Source organism: Martes martes, assembly GCF_963455335.1.
Source record: "Martes martes genome assembly, chromosome: 3".
Taxonomy (NCBI): Eukaryota; Metazoa; Chordata; class Mammalia; order Carnivora; family Mustelidae; genus Martes; species Martes martes.
Window position 1 is genome coordinate 162,039,673 of NC_137890.1, and position 26,169 is coordinate 162,065,841.

The window sequence follows — 26,169 nt, forward strand, 5'->3', positions numbered from 1 at the left end:
CTCCTGAAACTGTTCCAAAAAAAAGAAATGGAAGGAAAACTTCCAAACTCATTTTATGAGGCCAGCATCACCTTGATCCCAAAACCAGACAAGGATCCTGTCAAAAAAGAGAATTACAGACCAATATCCTTGATGAACACAGATGCGAAAATTCTCACCAAAATACTGGCCAATAGGATCCAACAGTACATTAAAAGGATTATTCACCACGACCAAGTGGGATTTATTCCAGGGCTGCAAGGTTGGTTCAACATCCGCAAATCCATCAATGTGATACAATACATTAATAAAAGAAAGAACAAGAACCATATGATACTCTCAATAGATGCTGGAAAAGCATTGGACAAAATACAGCATCCCTTCCTGATTAAAACTATTCAAAGTGTAGGGATAGAGGGCACGTACCTCAATATTATCAAAGCCATCTATGAAAAACCCACTGCAAATATCATTCTCAATGGAGAAAAACTGAAAGCTTTTCCGCTAAGGTCAGGAACACGGCAAGGATGTCCGTTATCACCACTGCTGTTCAACATAGTACTAGAAGTCCTAGCCTCAGCAACAGACAACAAAAAGAAATTAAAGGCATCCAAATTGGCAAAGAAGAAGTCAAACTATCACTCTTTGCAGATGATATGATACTATATGTGGAAAACCCAAAAGGCTCCACTCCAAAACTGCTAGAACTTGTACAGGAATTCAGTAAAGTGTCAGGATATAAAGTCAATGCACAGAAATCAGTCGCATTTCTTTACACTAACAACAAGACAGAAGAAAGAGAAATTGAGGAGTCAGTCCCATTTACAATCGCACCCAAAACCATAAGATACCTAGGAATAAATCTAACCAAAGAGGCAAAGAATCTATACTCAGAAAACTATAAAGTACTCATGAAAGAAATTAAGGAAGACACAAAGAAATGGAAAAATATTCCATGCTCATGGATTGGAAGAACAAATATTGTGAAAATGTCTATTCTACTTAAAGCAATCTACACATTTAATGCAATCCCTATCAAAATCCCATCCATTTTTTTTAAAGAAATAGAACAAATAACCCTAAATTTATATGGAACCAGAAAAGACCTCGAATAGCCAAAGGAATATTGAAAAAGAAAGCCAAAGTCGGTGGCATCACAATTCCAGACTTCAAGCTCTATTACAAAGCTATCATTATCAAGACAGTATGGTACTGGCACAAAAACAGACATATAGACCAATGGAACAGAATAGAGAGCCCAGAAATAGACCCTCAACTCTATGGTCAACTGATCTTCGTCAAAGCAGGAAGGAATGTCCAATGGAAAAAAAGACAGCCTCTTCAATAAATGGTGCTGGGAAAATTGGACAGCCACATGCAGAAAAATGAAATTGGACTATTTCCTTACACCACATACGAAAATAGACTCAAAATGGATGAAGGACCTCAATGTGAGAAAGGAACCCATCAAAATCCTTGAGGAGAATGCAGGCAGCAACCTCTTTGACCTCAACCACAGCAACTTCTTCCTAGGAACATCGCCAAAGGCAACAGAAGTAAGAGCAAAAATGAACTATTGGGATTTCATCAAGATCAAAAGCTTTTGCACAGCAAAGGAAACAGTTAACAAAACCAAAAGACAACTGACAGAATGGGAGAAGATATTTGCAAATGACATATCAGATAAAGGGCTAGTATCCAAAATCTATAAAGAGCTTAGCAAACTCAATACCCAAAGAACAAATAATCCAATCAAGAAATGGGCAGAGGGCATGAACAGACATTTCTGCAAAGAAGACATCCAGATGGCCAACAGACACATGAAAAAGTCCTCCACATTACTCAGCATCAGGGAAATACAAATCAAAACCACAATGAGATACCACCTCACACCAGTCAGAATGGCTAAAATTAACAAGTCAAGAAATGACAGATGATGGCAAGGATGCGGAGAGAAGGGAACCCTCCTACACTGCTGGTGGGAATGGAAGCTGGTGCAACCACTCTGGAAAACAGTGTGGAGGTTCCTCAAAAAACTGAAAATAGAGCTACCCTATGACCCAGCAATTGCACTCCTGGGTATATATCCTAAAGATACAAACGTGGTGCTCCGAAGGGGCACGTGCACCCAAATGTTTATAGCAGCAATGTCCACAATAGCCAAACTGTGGAAAGAGCCTAGATGTCCATCAACAGATGAATGGATAAAGAAGATGTATATATACACAATGGAATACTATGCAGCCATCAAAAGATATGAAATCTTGCCATTTGCGATGACGTGGATGGAACTAGAGGGTATCATGCTTAGCGAAATAAGTCAATCGGAGAAAGACAACTATCATATGATCTCTTTGATATGAGGAAGTGGAGATGCAATGCGGGGGGGTTGGGGGGAGGTAGGTAAAGAAAAAATGAAAAGATGTAATTGGGAGGGAGACAAACCATAAAAGACTCAATCTCAAAAAACAGACTGAGGGTTGCTGGGAGGAGGGGGGACGGGAGAGGGTGGTGGGGATATGGACATTGGGGAGAGTATGTGCTATGATGAGTGCTGTAAAATGTGTAAACCTGGCGATTCACAGACCTGTACCCCTGGGGATAAAAATACATTATATGTTTATTAAAATAAATTTTAAAAAAATACCAAATTCTATCCAAATTTCTGTTTTCCAGCAAAAGCTTTGTAATAGAGATTTGCTCAAGCTGATTTTTAATATAAAATAAAGATGAATATTAACATTTATCATTATGTTTAAATAGACCCTTTGTTTCAAAAATCAAGTTATTTACCTAAAAATTCCATAGTGATGTGTTTACCTTGTTAGACATTCTAGAGCCCCTGTAACAATTCAGATTCTACACTTTAGTGTTTAAAGAGTCATTCTTCCTCTCAATAGCATGTGTTACACTACACCAATTGTCACTTTGAGTTCTTGCAGAATGCACTATCCTTTAGCATGGCAAAGCGAAATAACCCACTTTGATATTTCAACTCAAAGAACTGAAGGCCCTGCACTCCACGCTTCATCTGCACACCCCTGGTTTCGCTTTATTTTTAAGTCAGAAGCCTGGCTCCCATAGACTCTGTACACTTACTCTCTGCGGGGTCTTTAGAACGGCGGCCGCTGGACGACTTCCTCAGCAGGCTTCGTCCAGAGGTAAAGAGGCTGGTTAGTTCTTCCAAGGGACTCGTAGGGGTCCTGGACCGGGAGGCGCCCGGAGCTGGGCCGTAGGTGTTCACCGAGGCATTGACCATCTTGGCCCCATCCTGCGACACCGGCCTGCCGGTCGAATGAGGCACTGATGGAGAGCTCCTGGAGAGGCTGCCCGAATGCACGGCGTCGTAGGGCGGGGGTCGTTTGAGGCTGAGCGGGGTCAGGGACCTCCCCATGCTGACTGGCGATGGGGAAGCCGAGTGGCTCTTCGGGTAGCCGTGGGGGGACTGGGTGCGGTACAGGGTGGATGGCGGGGGCGGAGACGAGGACAGCGTGGAGGCGGCAGCGGCGGCAGGGCCCGGGCCCAGAGCTGCGGCCTGATCTTTGTCCAGCTTGGGGTGGCCGGAGGCGTGAGAGGGCAGTGAGGACGGAGATGCCCCGGCCTGCTGCTTCATGTAAGACACGTTTTCCAACACCGGCAGTTTGGTGACCTCCAGCGGGGTAAGCGGAGACTCATCGGAATTAGGGGAGCACTGCACGGGAGCGGGAGGGAACACCAGCAGCGGGGGTCGGTGAGAAAGCAGGTTGGGGAAGGGCGGGGGGATGTCACAAAGCAAACCCTTTGGAGTACATGGCACTGAGGACTTGGCGAAGTCCGAGTCAGGCACCGTGGGAGTAGCACACTGCGAAGAGCAACTGTGATGGTCAAGGTCACATTTCGAATCTTGGCCCAAGTCGTCAAAGATGGGGTATTTCATCTCTTCGTAGACAGCCTCGCTCTGGTCATCCTCCTCCTTCCTGAAGTCTCTGAGAATGTTGCCCACCATCTCGATGTACACGGGCTCCTCCTCCTCGGGGTCCCCCGCCGGGCTGCTGACCTGGGACAGAGAGGGGTCCCGTGGGAGCGACGTCCTCCGAGGCGCGTGCTTCTTGATGTACGTTTCATCGAAAGATGTACTCAGCTGAGTATTCGGGTTCCGTTTGGGTTTGGGAGGAGGGATCTTCTTTGAATATTCATCACTGTGGGGTCTGGGTTTGGCTGACACTACAAAAAGAAAAGAGAAGAACAGAAAAGTAGAAAATATGAGTACAATAGGAAAGCCTTCAAACAGGACTTGCACTTGGGTTTACTGCAATGGACTTTTGATGGAGGCTTGGGCGGGGCGGTGGTAATCTGCTTCGTTTCTAGTTTGAGGCTAAGATTAAAAATCAAACAAGTCAAACTATTTCCATATGTAGGAAAACCTGGTGACAGAACAATGGCAGTATTTATCTTCAAGCTAATATTACTAATCTGACACTGAAAAATGCATTAACTGGGGCTATTCCTCCCTCTGCCTTAGAATTTCTAAATAGAAGCCTTCAGATGAAACATGTTCCATAAAAACAACCATAAATTTCCTAAAGATTAACCTCCAAGAATTATGTGAGGAAAGGGGGGAGGGGAATCAAGTTTCTCTTAGCACAAATGGTCACAAAAATACCATGGGATTTGAACCCTTTTAATGATGTGGCTACTGCACATGATCACATCTTGTTTTCATTTAGGATAAAAATGTCCCAGCCTGCTAGACTTAATCTCTGCCTTGGTTCAGATAAATAGCTTCTATACCGATGGGTCTGATACTTCAGGGGAAATTGATGTGAAAATCTTATAAGGCTAGACAAGTTAATCTCTAAATCTCCAGGTTTTGTTGATTATGGTATATTTGTCTGTTTTTGTTCATGAGATCTCTTATGATATCCCAAATGCTATCTTGGAATGAATTTATTAGGTATGTGGCACTGATACAACAGAACCCCCTCAAGTGTCTTACAAAAAAAAATAATAATAATAATCCAGAGAATGTTGTATAAGCTTCAAGAATAACTTTTGGAAACTCACAACAGATATATGTACTAGTGCGCTCAACAGCTTGTTGGAAGAAAACACCCCTAGTAATGAAACATAAACTCTGACACCATACAGTAGGGTAGAACAGGCCGGCAACATGTCTGTGACTGAAATCAATTATTTAGCATGCAGGGAAGGTACTGACATCTTGTTATTATCTCATTATCTCATTGTGTTGACATATGATTACAACGATTATCATTATTATGCAGTGTGGCAGAACACAGTTACTTGTGGTAAATGGTAGCATATGATACAAGGTGACAGTATAGCTTATTGGTATAAAACTATCGAGAAAATAACAGGCTTCTCTATAATTTGCAGCCTGAAGGGGAGGTGGGATCTCCAGACACAAATCAGGAAGCACCTAAAGTCATCTTTGTTTTGTTTAGATAGCATACTATGACCCAGGAGCTTTTCTAAAACTTACTAAAAGAGAAGCAAGTGCTTAGAGAAGTCAGTCTGCTGCTCTACACATCAATCATGACTTCACAGAAAGGAGACCCATCAAATATTCTAGAGAAGGGGCTATGTCACTCACTTTTCTAGGTCATTCCTGCTTTCAAATATTCTGTCCTATTGTGCCCATGATGATGTTTTTACTGGGGGTACATTGAGTTGGGACCTAGAAGAACAAAAGCCTATCCAGACTATTCTTCTAAAGCTTGTTTCCTTCCATCTTCCACCTTAGGGTCTCATTGTAGGCTAAGTAACTCACATGTTGGGAAAATGTTTGCCACTGATTATTGGGTTCTAGAGATTGAATGGTGTGGAGTTAGGGGAAATCCTTAGAAGAGAGAAGTCTGAATAATGAGGTACTCTGTGAATGGAGGGTTAACCTAAAGCTAGGAATTAGTGTGTCCATGAGATGATAACTTCATTATATGGGAGTGGTCATAGCTAGAATAAGATTAGCATTTTTATCCTTTCTAAATTATGTGCACTTCTGTTTTCTTTGAGCCTTCACTGAAGTCCAATGTTCCCACCTAGACTTGGGTAGTTATATGGAAAGAAGTAACAAGACAGGCAGAATTCATGCATCTGAGTCTATGCCTAGGAAGGGGTGCTACGCTGAATGAAGACCATTACCCAGGATTCCAGGAGAGTGAGGGGTCAGTGGTCGAGCTGGTTGTGACATAATACCAGTGTCCCTCTTCCCACACAGATTAGAAGGTGCTCTTCGGAATGGACAAGACCAATGCTTGGGTTGCACTCAAAATGTGAACAAATGACACTCATTCTCTTTGCCAAAGGGAACAAAAATAATAATAATAAAGGTACTTCACATCTATGAAATGTTTGAAGAAAGAAAAGGTTCTATTCTAGACCATAACACAGAGTTAAGTAGAGCAAATATTTATAAGGAAGGAATATAGATAATGCATTCGTACTGTCAAGACAACTTCAATGCCAAACCAAGCACAGATAGTGTCTGACAAGGGGAAGAAAATATAACATGTGACTTTTATGGTGACTCTTACATAATCAAAATTCACCATCACCCTGAACTGAACTGCATTTCTCCCATATTGATAAGTTGAAACACTAACCAACAATGTGATGGTATTTGGAGATGGTGCCTTTGGGAGATAATTAGGTTGGGATGAGGTCATGAGGGTTGGGTCCTCATAGTGGGTGAGATTAGGACCATCACGTGCTGATCCAGTGAGAAGGCAGATGTCTACAAGCCAGGAAGAGAGTTCTCATCAGAAACCAACTGTGCAGAAACCAACTATGCTAACACTTTGATCTTGGACTTCCAGCCTCGAGGACTGAGAGGAAATAAATGTCTGTTGTTTGAGCCACCTGATCTATGATATTTTGTTATGGAAAACCAAACTGACTTAGATAACAGTGTATTTATAGAGCCCTGCATAAAGACACTGTATAGCTGAATGATAAGCACCTACTTTAATTCCATCCTCTGGCATTCAAATACTTGAAACAGCTTTGTTATTTTAAAAATTACTACAGCTCTTTCCCAGTCTTTTCTTTTCTTTCTTTTTTTTTTTAAAGATTTTATTTATTTATTTGACAGAGAGAGAGAGATCACAAGTAGGCAGAGAGGCGGTGGCAGGGGGTGGGGTGGCCAGGCCCCCTGCTGAGCAGAGATTCCCGATGTGGGGCTCAATCCCAGGATCCTGGGATCATGACCTGAGACAAAGGCAGAGGCTTTAACCCACTGAGCCACCCAGGCGCCCCTTTCCAGTCTTTTCGATTTAAGTTTCACCCGCCCCTGCCCTATATCTCCATGTTCCCTGGAACCATGTCACAAACAGCAATTACATCTAAATATAGAAATGCTCCTCCCAGGTACCCACCCAGAGACACCAGTCCACCCAACAGCCTGTAATTCTGGTTGTTCTTGGTCTGACTCTCTAATCTCTGATTTGTGTTTTTTATTCTGACCCATTTTCTGGATGCTTTTTGTTGTTGCTGTTGTCGTTGTTTGCTTTGGCATGCTGACTCCCTCTTCCACTTTGTTCTGCTGCCCCCCAGCTGAAGCAGTTCCCCAGCCAGCCTTGCCCAAGGCCTGCTTCATCATCTGGACAAGCTTACCCACTCTCCCTTTCCCCATGTGATGAAAAGAACCCAATGCAGGCAGATTCATATAATAAAAGCACATTTTGTTTCCTGGTCCTCTTCCTTTGTATTGATCCAAATTTGAAATGAGAGCATTGAGGATTACTTAGATAGTAAGGAGTTAAGTAAATTACAGATGATTGGGATGAATAAACAGATTCATTCCTTCTTACCAGGAGACTTTTTTTTTTCCAGACAATATCTGCTTCCCACTCCATATCCCCCTTGCAATTGGGTAAATAATCCATCGAGCAATAAAAATTTGTTCCAACTGTCATGTATGCTTTTTTTTTAAGCTTATCCATATAAGGCAGTGCCTGAAATTTTAAACAACATTGTCACATAATTTATTCTACTTTTACCTCACTCTAGGGAATTAAAAATTAAAGGAAAAAGTCATGTTTAAACAGTCATTTCTTTAGAGAATACTTAAAAACAGTCTTGATCTATATATAGAGAGACTGAAATACTGCTAATAAAAGACAAAGAAAATTGCTTGCAAATTTCAATATTAAACCAAATTCAACTATAATAAAAAAGGTGATTTTTTATTGCTCCTGAATGAATTTTAAGTTATTTCTAATAAGCTCAAAGATAGAAGCAATAATTCCTGTTCAGCTCCAGAACACAAATTTTAATGCTTAAAATAGTATAATGACAGTAGCATTGAATAAGCAGAAAGTGACATTTTTGAAATGAAATATCTGAGCACAAAGGTTATGCATGGCTTTCAGTCATGCCCAGATGATCTGTCTTTCACAGGTAATTTTGGAAATTCACCATGTCCTTTGTCAACCTATCCTTCTGAAATAATTTTTCCTTATTAAAAAAAATATAGTGTAAAACCATGCTTTGTTATTTGTGGATATTCTTGACCCAAGAAGTGGAAAGATGTGACACAGCACAAGTCAATATTTCCCTGTCTCTCTGGCCACAGTATCTCAGAATCTGAAGGGCTCTTAGAAATTATCCAGCCTAAGGGTGCCTAGGTGGCTCAGTTGGTTAAGCATCCACCTCTTGATTTTGGCTCAGGTTTCGATCTCGGGGTCTTGAGATCAAGCCCCAAGTGAGGCTTGGACCTGAGTGTGGAGCCTTTATAAGATTCTTAAGATTTTTTCTCTCTCCCTCTCTCCTTGTCCTCCCCCACAATGTGCACACTCCCTCTCTATATATATAATAAATAGATCTTTTAAAATAAGAGAGAAATTATCCACCCCAAACACTGTACTTTACTGAGGAAGAAACATAAATTCATCAACTAAAAAAAAAAGAAATTTCGTCATTTCAATTCAATATTTTATACCTTTTAAGACAAAATAAAACAATAGGGGGAGAAAAGTCCTGCAATTTATTATTTTGTATATGTCACAGAGTGCATTTTAAAAGGTCTCCTCGGAAATAAAAATTTAAGAAATAAAAATATAAGGTCTTATCAGCCCATGCTATAATGTTGGCACTATAACTCTGAAGCTCTGTAGTTATAGAGATCTGTTAAACAGGTAATTCAACTGGGAAACAAGAGTCCAGTGAAGAGAAGTAATGTCCATACTGTGTGATCCTAAAACTGGCTGATTCTAAAAGGTGAGAGACACATTTCCCACTTTTGGCAGAACTGTGCTTACAATAACTCTCTTTCACAACTCACAATTCCAAGAGTTTGAGGGATATTTTTATTTTCACAGTCACAAGCTTTGCAATTCCATCCACAAAATTGCTTCCTGTTGATTTTATTTTTTAAATTAAGGTGTTTGTTAAGGGCTAGGGTTGCAAATGCCTTTGGTCTGTTTAATAGTAGGACCAAGAAAGTATGATTATGTGCAAAAAGGATCAGATTTGGAGTTGTAGGACCTGTGTTATTGTTCTGGAAGACAGACAACTCAGATCAAAGTTTGGATGGAAACAAAGGATATAAGATATGGAACTGGCTCAGCAGCATGCTTTTAAAGTTGAATGGGACTTTGAGTCTTGGCTTAAGCTAGAAGACATGATTCCAATCATTTCTTTGCTTCGGATAAACTGCCTAACTTTGGGCAGATTACTTTGAACTACATTATTGTTTATATCCACTTTCATCATAGATAATAAGGGATTTTAATTTTTTTTTAAATTACTCATCTCAACAATTAATTATAAAATAAAATTGGAATTTGTAACCAATATTTTGAAAGAAATGAATTAAAACAGATGAGAAAATATGAGTACATTTCATGTGATAAGAATAGAGGTTGTTTCTTGAAGGAGTATTTACTTGTAAGTATACAGAGGTTTCCTAAGACTGACATATCTTTTCTAAGTTATGATGAGGGATGTTGGAACAGTCCTAAAGCAGACAATCTCTGGTTGATTGTCTTCAGGAAGGGCTCCATCAATTCTTTCCCTTCCAGTATGTGCAGACTTTCCCAGCCCTTGAAAGGTAGAGCATGTCTTCTCTTCTTGTATATGGCAGCTTTCACCTTCTCCCAAAGGAAGTTGGGCACCATGAAAGAATTCTTCTCTGAGATGACCGTACAGGGAGGAAACCCAAGCCATCCAAAGGGAAAAGAACCAAGGAATGAGAATGAAACCCTGGCCATGTGACTCCAGTCAAGCTGTTCTGGTGACCCCGTTAGCTATTTGAACCACCTCGGGTAAGACAGCAGACACTTTGGATCAGCCATTCCCACTATACCCTACTGAATTCTTGACCCACAGGATTATGAGCAACTACGACTCAGGGATAGTTTGCCATGCATGTGTATATACCTGACACTGGTGCCAGAGGTATGGTGCTGCCTTACCAAAAAATCTAGAGCTTGTGCATTGGCCTTGGGGTGGTGGCAAAGGCCTGAAGGACAGTGAGGAGACCATGGGGAGCCTGAAAAGTCAGTGAGCTAATTGCTGTTGGAGGCCATAAAAAAGGAGAGCTGTGTTATAGATTGGTGGCAAGTTGACAAGACCATTTCCTGTGGTAATGTAGACAATATAAAATGTACCTAATGAATCTGTGGATCTGACTAAGCAGAGTTCTGGAAGGATGTGGACGTGTCTGCTCACTTGTTTAGCCTTGTACAGTAGAGGGCTGCATGAGAAGGAAAAACACTATGGAAGGAAGTGTTCTATTCTCAAGCAAAGGTGAAAGGAAATCGTTCCACACAGGACCTGCCATGAAGCCTTCTCTGATCAACAAAAGGTTTTCAGGGTTAAAAATTGCCCTGGGGGTGAAGTTCAATCCAGAGCTCGGCCAGTAGATGGTGGCCAGTCTATGTCAGGTTTTGTAGCACAGATAAATTGCACTTTTAGCTTGAAGACTTTTGCATATGATGAAATGCACTTTAAGAGCCTCATGACACATGGACATGATTTAAATGATGAAATCCGAGATTTCAGGCTGATGTTATAACACAAGAAAAATTTGGGGAAGAGGATGAGAGTATTTTGCCTACTGGGAATATTATAGCTGAAAGGCAAATTGTGGTAGGCAGTCTTCAAAGACAGCTGTCTTCAATCCCTTCCCACCTTGTGTGCTTTCTGCCTATCAATAGTTAAGTGTCTTTCTACCTCTCCTCAAATCAGGGCTGAGGGCCAGCCTTGTGATTTATTTTGACAATAAGACTGTGGCAGAAGTCATAATCTGAATCTTGGACTTGAGAGAACTGACAGCTTTCACTTCTTCTATCTTAAAAGCCAACTGCCATATAAGAATTCTTAGACTAACATGCTATGAAGAAATTCAACCTTGTGATACAAACAGGCCATGCAGAGAAGTTAGTTCAGACATGTGAGTGAAACCTCATGGACCTTCCAACCCATCCCAACTGCCAACTGAATGCAGCCCAATGAGAGACCCCAACCAATGTCATACAGGGCAGAAGAGTCACTCATACAAGCCAAGTCAACTCACAGAATAAGAAGAAGTAATACCCTGTTGCTGTTCTAAATCACAACATTCTGGGTTGGTTTATTGCACAGCAATAGATAACTGAAAGAAATACCAAAATTAATTTCCTGTTTGTGTAGATATCTCATAGAAAATGCTCTTGTTATTTTCATAGAACTAGGGTACAGTGTGCACCGTGAGGAAGCAGAAACCATCTTTCCAGAATAGAAAAATTCAGGAAGTAAGATTGTATTCCGAGTATTATAAAATCACCGCAGGAGGATTCAAAGAAGCTATATAAAAAGAGATTACACATTTTCTGGTGAAAAAGACTGGGTCGAAGTCAGAGTGAAGGCATTAATATATCAAAGAAAGAGCAACCAGAGAGGATCTTGCCAGCCACAGAGAATATCAAACCAGGAGACTCATAGAGTAAAAGATGGTGGCATCCCACAACAGTGCCATAGGCATCAGTCCTCCATTACATCTCTGTTGTTGGTATGGACCCGGCAGGCTCATAGAGCTTGAAGCCCCTATATATGATTCTCATGAGTTCTTCTTTTTCTAACTTCAGATTCATCAATAAACTTCTTAATAATTTTGTGTTCCAAAATATTATGTATATGTTTCTCATTAAAAAAAGCAAGATGACACTCTGGTTTCATACACTGCTATGGTCTGAACATTTGCATCTCCCCCCCCCCCACCTCCTCCAAATTCAAGTGTTGGAATCTTAACACCCAGTGTTACAGAGTTAGAAGGTGGGGTCTTGGGGGGTAATTAGTTCATAAGTGTGAAGCCTTTGTAAATGGGATTGATTTTCTTATGAAAGAGATCCCACAGAACTCCCTAGCCATATCCTCTATATGAACACCTGGAACCCAACCAGAATGTGACCATGCTGGTCCCCTATCTTGGACTTCCTGCCTCTGAAGCTGTGAAAAATACATTTCTATTGTTTATAAGCTACTCAGTCTGTGGTATTTTATATTGCAGTTCAAACAACTGAGACATACCCATGTATCCCTTGAGTTTGGTTATTATGACATCTTGATTATTCTAGGAATCTGATGATGGAGTTTCTGAGCTACAGTTTGAAGGCCAGTTCTTCACCAGGGCAAATTCACCACAGCAACACCATTTCATGGGAATCTGTCCAGACAGGTAGCCAGCATTTCCAAGGAGCCACAACTCTCTGTTCACAATGTTCAACCCAACTGCCTAGTTTGATATTTCCATGCCTGGGGCAGTATCTTTTTTTCCTCAATCATTGTTCTCCCATTCCAGGCATGGGATACTCTTCCGCTTGTAAAGAACAGATATGGTGCATGGCTGTAGGCACTTGCTTGGTAGACTACCACAGCCTCTAAGATTCCATCTGACATTCCGTACTTACACAATCTAGACAAAATAAAGAAAAGAACTGGAGGCAATGTATCCATCTGGGAGAGGGACTATTCTGCAGGGATTATCCCAGTTGGACAGCATATTTTAATGACTAGGTTTCATAACTGACAAAAATTTTCACATGACCAAATAGGAGTCACCCTCCTGAACCTTTCTCTCAGCCTATCTGTGCACTTCTTTGTAAAATTCAAGTTTATATAACCCTGCTAAAGTTGGTTTAATGCTAAACTTCCACCCTTGATATCTAATTACTCTAGAGATCTGATTGGGTTCTTCATTCTCTGCTATCCCTCAGGTGATGTCTGATCACCCCAGCCTGTCTTCAGCAAGAATCTTATTAGGTCAGTTCAGCCAGAAACCTCCCTTACCCCTGGCGTTTCCTCTTGTGATTTTCCACCCACCAACACCCACCCTGCTCTTTGGCTATAAACTCTCACTTGCCCAGAGTGTGTTGGATGGAAGTGAAACTTCTGAGACTGAGGTCTCTTTTCTCTTACTATAATAATCCTAAATAAAATTTGTTTTTGCCACTTTAACTAGAGTTCAGCTCTGGTCTTTTTTGGACACCCCTAAACTATATTTGTCTGGCTTCTTCATGGCATTCAGATCTCAGCATAAAGTCCCTTCTTCAGAGAAGTCTTCCATAACCACTCAATCAACACAACTACATTGGATATTTCTCTTGTTTATTTCTCAATTGGCTTATGTAAGTTTCTAAGTGATTGTGTATATATTTTCCTCTTTCCTACTTGAGTATAATCTCCAGGAGAACAGTGGTTCCCCATCTGTCTTGATCTTTGCTAAATCGTCTGTGTAAAGTGAGTAGAACATCAGAGGTTCTTGGTAGATATCTCATCACTGTTCAGTGAACAATAGACCTTTTTTGACATTCCTAGAGTCAACATCCAGAATTTGGGGTATTTTCCAATGGCTCTAAAGAGCCATGAACATCTTTAAGCTTTGTCATTTCCTTAGGGATTATTTGAATTAAGAGGGAGGAAGAGCATGAGGCATGGAAAGAATAGTTAACAGGGGCAAAAGACTAAAAATTTAGAGGAGAGAAGGATCAAAGGAAGAATATTCATTACCCATGTACAGAAATTGAGACAGATTAATTTATTTCACCTGCCAAAAAATAAGAACATAAAAATTAACTGAGGGATGAAAACGGTCCTTTTTCTGTTGCCTTATACTAAGGAAAGGTCAGAGGGGTATGTATAAGAACAAAGGGCAGTCAGAATCCACAGATTAGATCTAGCAAAGTAAAAACATGTAAAGTGGGCCTCCTGGGTGGCTCAGTGGTTAAGTGTCCGACTCTTGGTTTTGGCTTAGGTCATGATCTCGTGGGTCTTGAAATTGAGCCCTGCTTTGGGCCTTGTGCTCACTGCCCATTAAGAGCCTCTGTCCCTACTTTTCCCCCCAACCCTACCCTGCTCATGGCGCTCATGCTCTCGCTCTCTCTCTCTCCCTCTCTCAAATAGATAAATAAGATCTTTTAAAAAAATTAAAAAATAAACACGAAAAGTGTTTTGTAAGCACTATTCTAGACCATGACTTTTGGTTGGGGTTATAACAATTATTTCCTGAAAAAAGAAACTTTTTTGTTGATACAAAACTTAATACAGTGATGCTATTTAAAACAATGTCACAAAGGTGGGAAATAAGAAGCAAAAGTACCCCAAAACTCCTTTATAAGTCTCCCTCTGGCACATACTAGGGTCTCTCTGCGGTAGTAAAGAACTATTCCTACTAAGACCACAAGTATGGTTTCACTTAAATAACAGTGTACCAGAGCTCCCATAAGAACCAAACGTAATTCCCATCTTTTTTTCCTTTGGCGTTCTTCACATACTCTTTGCTCAGGCCAACCAAAACATCCATTGTTGCCCACAGTTTTCAGATGTGTATGTGTTCAGATGCTGCTCCAACATTTTCCTCTGCTCTTCTACTACCTTACCTAAACATAAACCTACCCATCCTTTAAGCCCTAATTCAAGCACCACTACTTTCTCTTTTCTATTCTTTTTTCCATTTGTGCTTCAACTATTTCTTCCTTGTTACCTTCTTCATTTCCTACCTTATACCTGGTTTTCAGTTTCTCTCTTCTTAAGAGTATGAGCTTTCCAAAGGCAGAAACAACTCATCTTTTAAAAGCCCCAACAAACTTAACAGAGGGACTTACTTACAATAGTAATTTGATCAATAATTACTATAAATAATTGTACAATGGATAATAAGCTACTAATGCATGATGATTGAAAACTTTCCCTAAATATTTTGAAGTCATCAGCTTTATAAGTTCGTGGTTATCGGCTAGTTCTTGCAACATCTCTACCCACAGAGAAAGGAAGTTACCAAATAAGTTAATTTCCTGAATTTTGATGGGGAAACAAATGTGACAACAAAAAAGCAGCCATGGAAAATGCATGGTGTTCAGCACCCAATAGAAACTCAATTAATTTGGATTCGACCCAGGAGGATATTATGTTCAGGGAAAGTAAGTTGGGAGAAAAATCCGATTAACGATTGGAACATTTCCCCTGTCCCTGGGGTAAGTCAAGTCTATAGAAGATAAATCCCTGCAGTTCCATGTAGACAGTCTACTGGGGATGATCTTTTGTAAATCTGTTCTGGCTGAGATACAAAGATAGAAATGTTTGTGATCTTTTTTAAGTATCTGAGATCACAGAGAAAGCAACATGGAATTATAGAGCCATAAAACATTTCATTCAACTTCACAGAAGGTACATTGATGACTGCTAACACCTCTAATGAAAAATTGTAGCAGTAGTAGTAATAATAATAATAAGTATAATAATAACTACCATGCAGCAAATGTATTATTTGTATCAGTCAATGTGCTTCTACAAAGATGAATTTATTCAATCCCCATGACCTCTCTACGAGGTAATACTACTATAAATCCCGTTTTACAGACATTGAAACTTGTTCATAGACAAATTGAATTACTTGCCCAAGTGAAAGAAACTGACTTTGAATCCAGGTGATCTGACTCTAGTTGCCACATTGTGAAAAGATAATTTGCCTTTAGAGATGATGGTGCACATTTGCTTTATAAATATATAGGTAAGTGTGTTTTTAACCTTTTTAAAACAAAACAAATAGACAAAAACATTACCAATGAGTCAGATGAGCCTGAATTCTAATTCTAACTTAGTTATTGAATAATCTTGGACAAGTTAACTATAACCTCTTTAAACCTCATTGAGCTCAACTCTTAAATGGATATAATGATGCTTATTTACAGGATGTTGTGAGGGTTTAAAAAGATGCTATGCCAGAAGTCGTTAGCAGACTGCCACAGGAAGGGCTTGAAGAGTATAAGCAATATTACTATCAATTATTATCCATATTCATTAAAAATTTCTCTCACTACCTTAGAAGATATGTAATGAGAACATATGATTTCACACATACTTCACATTTATTCAGCGCTAAGCAATAAAAATTAATGGTGTCAATGCCAGAGAGCCAACCAGTTCTGGGAAATTGTAAAATGAATCATTGCCTAAATAAATATAGATTTTATGTTCACTGAAGTATGAGATCGATATTTCAGTTTCCTTCTATATTAGGTTTATATCCTATGTATATCTACATAATAGAAGCAAATTTACTTTCAAAGATGTAACCTTTCCTTTAAAATTATGTGAGCTTTGGAATTTTTTGGACTATTACCATTTCAGTGTTGGCATTCTTAGTTGCTTATCAGCCTAAACTGAAAAAAAAAAGTTAATTTACCTTGACTAAGTTTTAATTTAATAATGCAATTAAAATAAAATTAAAAGGGAAAATGGAGGATGTAAATCATAGCATATGTATGGCAATGCAGAGAATTCAACAGATTAACACCTCTTATTCAAACACTCTGTTTTTCTGAACTGTAGATATACCCCTTAGGTTTTGCAAAATGACATTTGAGGGATGTTCTCCAAGCTTCTCAATTTAGGAAAAGTGTGACTAGGTTCTAAAAAAGAGAGAGAGAGAGAGAGAGAGAATATTTCCAAAATTTGAGGCGGCTCCTCTCAAGGACATCCTGAAGTTTTATGCCAGATGCATGTAATAAACATGTAGACTTTGTTATATTTATGTGATTTGTTTTGGGATATTATAGATATCCCATTATCCTGTGTAGTCTACTCTTCATTCTTACAGAGTAGGGTTGGAAAGGAAAAGGATTTCCTTTTGTGTGTGTGCACAATTTTTACTTACCCCTATGATCCTGTAAGTCTTCTTTAGTAGGCTTTTTTATATAATTTCCATTTACTTTCTCTAAATACAGGTGAAGAAAATGGTCCCTTCCACCCTGGGTGGTTTGACTCAAGCCAGAACCTCAGTGATGACAAGAAATAGACGCTGGTCTTTCTGGTTCTGAGTTCTTAGGGACTGCCCAAACATCTCAGACTGCAGCAGCGCAACACCATGGGAGAACAGAAGCCTTCACTTTGGAACCCAGGGACACAGATCAGCTTTGCTCTTTTCTTTCCCATATCATTTGGTGATTCTGTTCCATCCACAGACATTTCAGAGATGGACCTTGGAATAGGCAAGCCAACAGTGGGCATCAACAGTGAACATCACCAAACAACAGCCTGGAGGAGACAGCAGGCTGCCTTCCTTACCTTGAGGGAAGTCATGGGGCTATTTGTAAATCTAGCCTTCCACTATTCAAATAGTTTCAGCAACTGCAGAGGTTATTATCCGGTTTCATTTTTAGATTTAAATTAGCTTTCTTTTCTTTATAATTAAAGTCATCAGGATTACATGAATTCTGAACCTAAAATGTAAGGAAAGAAAGGGACACTACAGTTTACCCAACCTATATTATTCTCAGATTATTCCCTGTGGTTCTTACTCTACATCCAAGTCATAACTTAAACATTTAACTCAACATCAGCTTGGACTCTTCATCGAAAAGATAAACTTCAACTCATAGATGTCTTGAATAATAATAATAGGAATTTGGGAAAAGACTCTAAACCTAGTCTCAAAGTATATTTTCACACTCAAATTGGAGTTTCTGTGTATACATATGCACCTGCGTGTGTGTGTAACACGTTAAGTATATATTCACATCTCTATCAATGAAAATGGTTAGTATGCTTGATCAGATCTTTTATAAGTTGTAATTATTATACTCAGTTAGCTCTGACCATGCTATGAACCCACTCCTCCATTCCTACTCAAAACCTGACAATGCCTCCTCATAATTATTAGGATAAATCAGGTCTTAACATGACTTGCATATCTTACTCTGTCTCGCCTTACAGTTCTCATCATCCTTGTGATAACTCCCAGCAGCCAGCGACTCCTCTTCGAGATTCAGACCAAAAATGTGATTCTGCCACTAAAGGTTCTCCTGTCATGTGCTCTCTATACCCAGAATGTCCTTCCTGAATTCTTCATTCCCTTTGTCCCCTCCTACTTAACCTTTAGATCTTGTTTTAATTTTCCCTCAGGAGTCACTTCTCTGGAAATTCAATCTACCAATAATCTCCCCTGGAAAGCTCTTCTTTTCTTGTGCCCCCATTTCTAAGTGTATGTTTATTTGCATTACTGATTGCTTAATATCCTTCTTCCTCCTTGGATGGGAAATTTGTGTTTGTCTTTCTCACCTCTGAAGCCTCGCTCCAAAACCAGTGCCTGTTTTAGAATAAAATTAGTTTTTGCAAAGATACAAATAAAAATATGTAAACTTTCATAATGTTCACTCATTCCAAACAGCCTTTACCAATTTTATCAGAAATACTTTGCAATGAAGTAGATAAGCAGGTAGACCTGGTCTCGGCATTAGACGTCTTATCCGTGATCCATGTACAAAGAATTCATCATAGTATGAGAAGCAGCAAAAACTCATCACCATTAAAAGAGAAGAAAAGATGAAGCCCATGTTTATCTAAGTCAAGCTGGTAGTTTGGGTAGAGACAAGGCAACTACTAAGGAGTGTGGTGCTCAAAATGAATAAGGAGGGAGAGCATGTGACAGGAAGTTAATCTTAACAGGAACAGGGTCTGTCTGGAGCGCTCAGCAGGAATACACTGTACAGGACAAGCACAGAAGGTAATTGGGAAATGTGCTGCCTCTTTCATTCCTTAGACTCTGAACGTTCTCAAGCAAATTTGTCCCTACAATGCTTTTCAAACAGCACAAAGATCCAAACAGGGGAGACAAAATGTTCTCAACCAATAGGAATGTTGGTGTTACCTTGGAGATAAGGATCCTTTGCAATCAAACCCATGTCCTGAAAACCTCTGACAATCACCCTCCAGTCCACAGCACTTAGACCAGAGAATAAGAGTTGTCCAATGGGCTATGCTGGGAAGCTGTTTGGAACAATAACAGAAATTCCTGACTCATAGAGATACAGAGATACTGGACACATGTGGTCAATGCCCTTAGAACGAGCAGGAAGCCACATGCCCTGGATTTCTTGAATTTGCCTATGTATTTCTGTGTACAGATTCTGATGAGAAGAATTGTTTCCCTCATGTATCATTTGTCATACACCCACACAAAGCAATAACAGAAACTGTTCTTTCCCCCAGTGCATTTACCATTTCAGGGGAAACAAAACACATATAATTTCTAACTATTTACCAGTGGGTGAGACTCACAACTGACAAAACACGTAGGAAAAGCACCAGTAATCCAAATTGCTGCTCCCACTCCTTCCTGCCCTGCCCTGTCTCCTGGATTTCTAGTGAGCTTTTTATAACATTCTAATCCTTCACCTAAAGTCCCGTCAGATCCAGAACTTTTCAAAACACAAGAAACTGGACCTTCACTAAATTATTTCTCTTGAATCATATGTTCACTGCCATGAACTTGGTGAAAGCTGGCTCTAGACACAGAGCTAAGTTGAAGGAAAACAGGTGAAAGATGTGGCCCCTAATTTTGGGATCCAATCCATTGGCGTGAGCAGATGACTTAATACTTAATTTCAAAATAACTTAATACATGCAGCAATGGAAGGATATATGCAAGCTACTAAAAGAAAAATATCTTTTTATTAAAAATAAGTTGATTTTAATATTGCAGCTATCCAGATGAATAGTCACTGTGTTCGAGCTAATGGCTTCAGCCATGATAGTGCTATCACAGATAAACCCTGATGGAATTTGTGTTTGCTGGTGTCCTCCCGGGAGCAGTAGTTCCATGACAGTCCTGCCTGTCTTCACCTCTTTATGTCTCAGTATCTAGCCAGAGCTCTGGGACGTAGCAGGAGCTTTAAGATATCTACACTGAATGGCTGATGACAATGATTCAAAGCTGAAGGAAGAGGTTGCAGAGTCCTTACAGTGCCTTGTAATGCCACGCATTAACTGTCTTTCCAACTTCTTTTCCTATCCTTCTCCTCCTTGTTGAGTCTTCTCCAGCCACACTGGCCTCCTTCCCATGCCTAACTGCTGAGCATATTCCAATCTCAGGACCTGAGTACTTGCTCTACCCTCTGCCTGGAATGCATATTCTGCCCCCAGGATCTGGATGGCTTACTCCATCACTTCATTTCAATTCTGCTCCAAGGGTTTTGTCTTACCATGTTATCTAAAATAGTCATTCCCCTGGCTCTCCTCCTCCCTACCGCTCACTCTCTCCTTCACCCTCATAGCAGCCATCACAAGCCACCACCATAATACATATTTACATCTCCTTGCTTGTTGTCCGCTTCCCTACACTCCATGACAGCAGGACCTTGCTTCCAGGCACTGCTGTATCCCCTGGGGCTGGCAGCAGTGCCTGCATCCAGGAGTTGCTCAATAAATAGTTGCTGAATTGCAAAATTCATGAGAAGATGCCAGAAGCAGTATTTGGGAGGTGTTTCCTTTGTTGTCCATGTCTTTGCCATCTCAGATCTCTACAGCAAATCAGTTCACAAAAGCTGGAATGGAATGTGTGGATGGGTTTTAAATAATAAAAAGTAAGAACGGAGACTAGAATGAGTCAAACCAAAAACCACTTGGATGGTAAGCATTATTCCTGTCCCTTTGTCCACAGAAACCCATATAGCTTTGCTGAGCCAAGAGACACATGTAAAATTCTGAACTCATCACCCATCTCCCAGTTCCCGCTTGCTCCTCAGAGTTTCTGTTCCAAATGAACAATTACAGCCTCTGTAAATATGCCTGATCATCAATATTTTATTGGTAGGAAAGAAATCACTCAGTTACCCAGATCCTACCCAAATTTTGCTACGATTATGGCTTTTTGAAAGAAATCACACTATTTTTTTTTTTAAGATTTTGTTTATTTGACAGAGAGAGATCACAAGTAGGCAGAGAGGCAGGCAGAGAGAGAGGAGGAGGCAGGCTCCCTCCTGAGCACAGAGCCTGATGTGGGGCTAAAGCCTGAGCCGAAGGCAGAGGCTTTAACCCACTGAGCCACCCAGGCGCCCCAGAAATCATGCTATTTTGGTAAGCAATTTAATATCATGTATCAAGAATCTTGAAAAGTACATTCCCTTCTGGAAGATTGCACTTGTAGGTGTGGATCCGAAGGAAATACTTAGTCATGTATGAAGAGGTATGTACAAGGCTCTATATCACAGTGTTGCTTCTCTCAAAATAAGTTCAAAAAAATGTAAATATCTGAGAGAAGTGTTATGTACCTGAATTACGAGACATTATAACTATATGATGAAGTACCCTGTAAATGGAGAAGCAATGTTGTGATCATATACCTATTGACATAGATGGTTAGGATTTACAAAATTATGTATTTGTATGTGATATGTTATATATTTATTTTCTATGACTTATAAGAGAATAGCTGTTCTTTATCATTTTTTAAAAGATTTTATTTATTTTGACAAAGAAAGACACAGAGAGAGAGGGAACACTTGCAGGGGGAGTGGGAGAAGCAGGCTTCGCATAGAGCAGGGAACCTGATGAGGGGCTCGAACCCAGGACCCTGGGATCATGACCTGAGCTGAAGGCCGACGCTTAACGACTGAGCCACCCAGGCACCCCTGTTCTTTAAAATTTTTGTGTGTATGTATATTTTATAATTTTCTTGTCATCATCCAGTTTCACTGTTAAACTACGTAATTTTAATATTATAAAGTTGGGGAGAAGATAAAATCTGCTCATTCAATTTGTATCATGCATTCACAATGGGGTGATCTCTTCCACAATGGGGTGGAAATTGATTCTTGGGTCAAGGGCAAAATATTGACCTCTTTTACACATCCAACACATCAACAGATACACAGTATATCACCGGTATTATATTTCCTGGGAAGGTGATTAAGAAAAAATATATCCTAAGAGGCTCCTCATAACTGTAATAATGAAAAAAAAAATTTGAGAAACCCAACTTCATTCCAATCCAAACATTTTAATCTTATGTTTATGTATATTTTTGGAGATTTTTAACTTCTTTCCATTAACTTTGCACACAATGACTCCTCCTCACTTCCAGGAAATGCAGGTTTAAATCCAACCATTGTCACTGAGGGGAGCACCCTCCATAAATTCATGAGGAGTCCTTGAAAAGAAGTAAAGGAATGAGGGTACTAGATCATTAATGGCTAAGAGCCGCAGCATAGGAAAGCGTTAACTCCAACATCTGGTAAGACACTTTAGGGGTCTTGAAAGCAATCCTTAGAAATATTTCTACTTTTTTTCTAATTGAGGTCAGACAATGGGAAGCTTTCACCAATCCTTAGACAGCGAGGTTTTTTTTTTTTTTTTTTCTTTTTTTTTTTCCTTTGGCATTTGTACAATGCCTTCATTTAAGACCTTCCTTAAAAGCATCCTCTCGGTGATAAATGAGCGACAAAGTTGGCAAGCATTTCTCTACTGACACTCATATTTCAGAAAGTCAGGATTATGATTAGAGAAGCACAATATCAAAGACAAGGTCCAGATCAGTCCCCAGAGCAAGAGCAGCTGAAATTAGAATTATCACCACAGTTTCCTCCCAGGAACAATTTGGAATCCATCAAAAGGACAGAAGGGAATGATGCTAAAACATAAACGATAAGGGGGGTAGATAAAAGCTGGCCTTTACCTCCCAATATAATAAAAACAACTTCTCCAGGTCCTCCTAGAGAGACTATCCTTAAAAAGAGACTCACATTTCAGTTGCAAGAACCACACAAGCTGGGGCTTTCCAGTAACATGTCACAAAGAGTACTCAGCCCCCAGATATACTGAATTCTTGGCCAGAAGTTGGTGGTATCACAGTGTTGAGAGAACATTTTTGTTTTCCTTATCTGTTTCTTGGAATTATGTAGTCTCATTAAGAAATGGCTCTATTTGGTAAGGCTTCCCAAATTTATGGAAGTCACAATAATAAATTCAAAGATAAGCTATGGTAGGAAGACTCATAGCAGACCCAAAGATGCCTAAAACCTGGAACCTATGAATACATGACTTACATGACAAAAGGGAAATTGCAGATGATGAGATTAGGGTGAATTATCCAGATGAGTCTAATCCAGCTCCATGAATTTTCATCCCCAGGCTGTGGTCAGAGGAAGAGGTGTGATGATGGAGGCAGTGTTAAAGAGATGTGGCATAAGGACCTGACCAACTATTGCTGGCATTGGAAGGGGTCAAAAACCAGGGGCTGTATGTGACCTACAGAAGTTGGAAAAGTCAAGGAAAGGGGTTTTCTCTTACAGATTACAGAAAGGTATAAGCAGCAGAAAATCAACCCCACTGACACGTTGATTTTAGACCAGTAAGACTCTTTTTTTTTCTTAAGATTCTATTTATTTATAACATAAATAAATGATAAGTGGTGAAAAAAAAAAAGATTCTATTTATTTGACAGAGAGAGAAAACCAGAGAGCACAAACAGGGGTAGTGGCAGAGGGAGAGGGAGAAGCAGGCTCCCCACTGAGCAGGAAGCCCAATGTGGGGCTCGATCCCAGGACCCTGAGATCATGACCTAAGCCAAAAGGCAGATGCTTAACCAACTGAGCCATCCAGGCATCCCAACCAGTAAGACTCTTATCAGTAGAATTATCAGATAGTAAAGTTTTGTTTTAACCACATCACGTATGACACTTTGTTGCATCAGCAATAGGAAAAAAGTATCAAGCCAGGGGTGGAAATCTCAATTCCCACTTTTTTACCTCCAGTGTTAGTTCTTAATCATAATCCAAAATACCTTGAATGTAAGTGTGACAAAGTCAGTCCTTCCTCTATAGTCAGACCACACACCCCTTTGGAGGGTCACACTGTGAGATCAAACCGGTCAGTACACAAAAGCAGGATAAGCAGGACAGGAAAACCAGAGTAAAGAAGAAATATTTTCAAGGACCCTTATTCTTTTTTTCCCCTGAATCTTTTTAAATTAGTACTGTAATGCATTAGGTAACATTATCCTACCATATTTGTTCAATTGTGGCTTTGTTAGAAAAATAAAGGCCCTTCAAACAACATAATTCCACCTCATCTTAAAATAACAGCAAATTACAGAACCTGGCAATCAGCCTAGCCTATTCTATTTGGTTTTTTTTGTATTCACCCCAAAACATAAATAATAATAAGTAAATGATGGTGGGGGGAAGGAGAAGCTTTATAGGTTCTTTTGCTACAATGACTTTCATTAGAATTACACAATTAATTAAAGTTTCATGGGATGTTTTGTTTTCAGCTCAAATATTGAGAAGGCCATCCTTGACTACCTATTTAATATTGATCATCAGTCCCTCCCCCAATAATCATATTTCCCTGTTTCCATTTATTCACAATAGTTGCAGTCAGAATTATGTTTTGGTTCATGTATATATGTTGTCCACTAAAATAAAAGCTCTATGAAACTGGAGATTTTGTTTATCTTATTCAGGCTATATATCCATTTTGTAAAAGAAAACTTGATATTGGGCAACCATTAAGTAATTGTTGAAATGATGGGTGGCTAGATGAATGGATGGATGGATGGATGGATGGTTGGGTGGATGAGAGAAGGAAGATCATCAATGCCCAGAAAATAAAGAAATCTTCAAAGAAGGGGTGATCTTTCATAAATCTGCAGTGGGTGGCTATTAATTAGAGAGATGGAGAGAAGCAAAGATTATAGATGACATTCTCCATGCAGGTGATAACTCTAACATCCAGAGAGGAGCATAACTTTGGTGTATGAAGAACATAGGAACTAGTCTGAAAAGATTGGAGCACAAAGGCAGAGTTTGACAGAAGAAAAGTTGGGATTGTTGTGTGTTGGGATCCAACAGCTTCACCTAGGAAGTGGGGATAGGGTAAAGAGAGTTGACTCTGGCATTTCAAAGTAAGTTCTCTTTAACTGTAACCTCTCAATATTGAGCATTCCTCACTTCAGTGGCTCCTCTATTCTCAGGTGAAATCATTTCGGGTGTCATATTAAACTCCAGGTCTGGGACTCCTGGGTGGCTCTGTCATTAAGCATCTGCCTTCCACTCAGGTCATGATCACATGGTACTGGGATCAAGTTCCATGTTGGGCTCCCTGCTTAGGAAGGAGCCTCCTTCTTCCTTTGCCTGCTTCTCCCCCTGTTTCTTCTCTCTCTCTCTCTGTCAAATAAATAAATAAAAATCTAGAAAAAAAGAGAGAGAGAAAAAAAGAAATAAACTCCAGTTCTATCTCTGAATCTGTTCAACATAAGCCGGTGAGGAATTTAATTTGTCATCAGATATTTACTCTCCCATCACCCCATACACACCATGGGGTGGGAGGCAGTCTTCCACGTTTTGTTGAGCTTGACCATGTAACTTGAGTTGGTCAATGAAACTAGTGCAGATCTCATATAGTCTATGTCTAAGAAGAAGATTTAGACGTGTGTGATTTCACTTGGCCTCTTTCGATTATGCTTATGGGAAAAGCATGTTCCAAGTTCTGCTGATGCTGCTTATCTCAGGTCCCAGCATGAGAGATGTTTGGAACAGATATGAATGTGACTTATAGTCTACAACTGAACACTGCCAGTGATAATGATGTCAACCATTATATTCTAATTATTATTCATTATTATGACAATAAAACCTCACTAATACTTATTTGTAAATAAGAATGCATGCTACAGGAGAGCTTGGTCATGAAATGTGGCAAAGACAGTTAATAATTCATCAACATTTATCCTTCCCCTAGCATAGTACAGAACTGTCTCTAGAAAGTACTGTCCAACTAAAGACTGCATACGATATGGAACCCAGGTGAAGCCATGTGACAGTTCTGATCAATGGAATGGAATCAATAGAAGTGATGTGTGTCTCTTCAAGGCCAAGATGATTAAGAATACATTTCTTTCTCCTTCGGTCAGCTGCATGCTGATGACTGAGAAGACCC

At 39.8% G+C, this 26,169-nt stretch overlaps 1 protein-coding gene across 2 annotated transcripts in view; it reads right to left on the minus strand.

The window, feature by feature from the left end:
• The window catches only part of NYAP2 (neuronal tyrosine-phosphorylated phosphoinositide-3-kinase adaptor 2), a gene marked incomplete at both ends in the record, with an annotated part of 246,482 nt that overhangs the window by 101,978 nt on the left and 118,335 nt on the right, over positions 1-26,169 (minus strand). For both annotated transcript variants that reach the window (XM_080799337.1, XM_080799338.1), the window contains one exon: positions 3,079-4,182. In XM_080799337.1, coding sequence (XP_080655463.1) covers positions 3,079-4,182 — 1,104 coding nt within the window. The remainder of the gene's footprint in view (positions 1-3,078; positions 4,183-26,169) is intronic.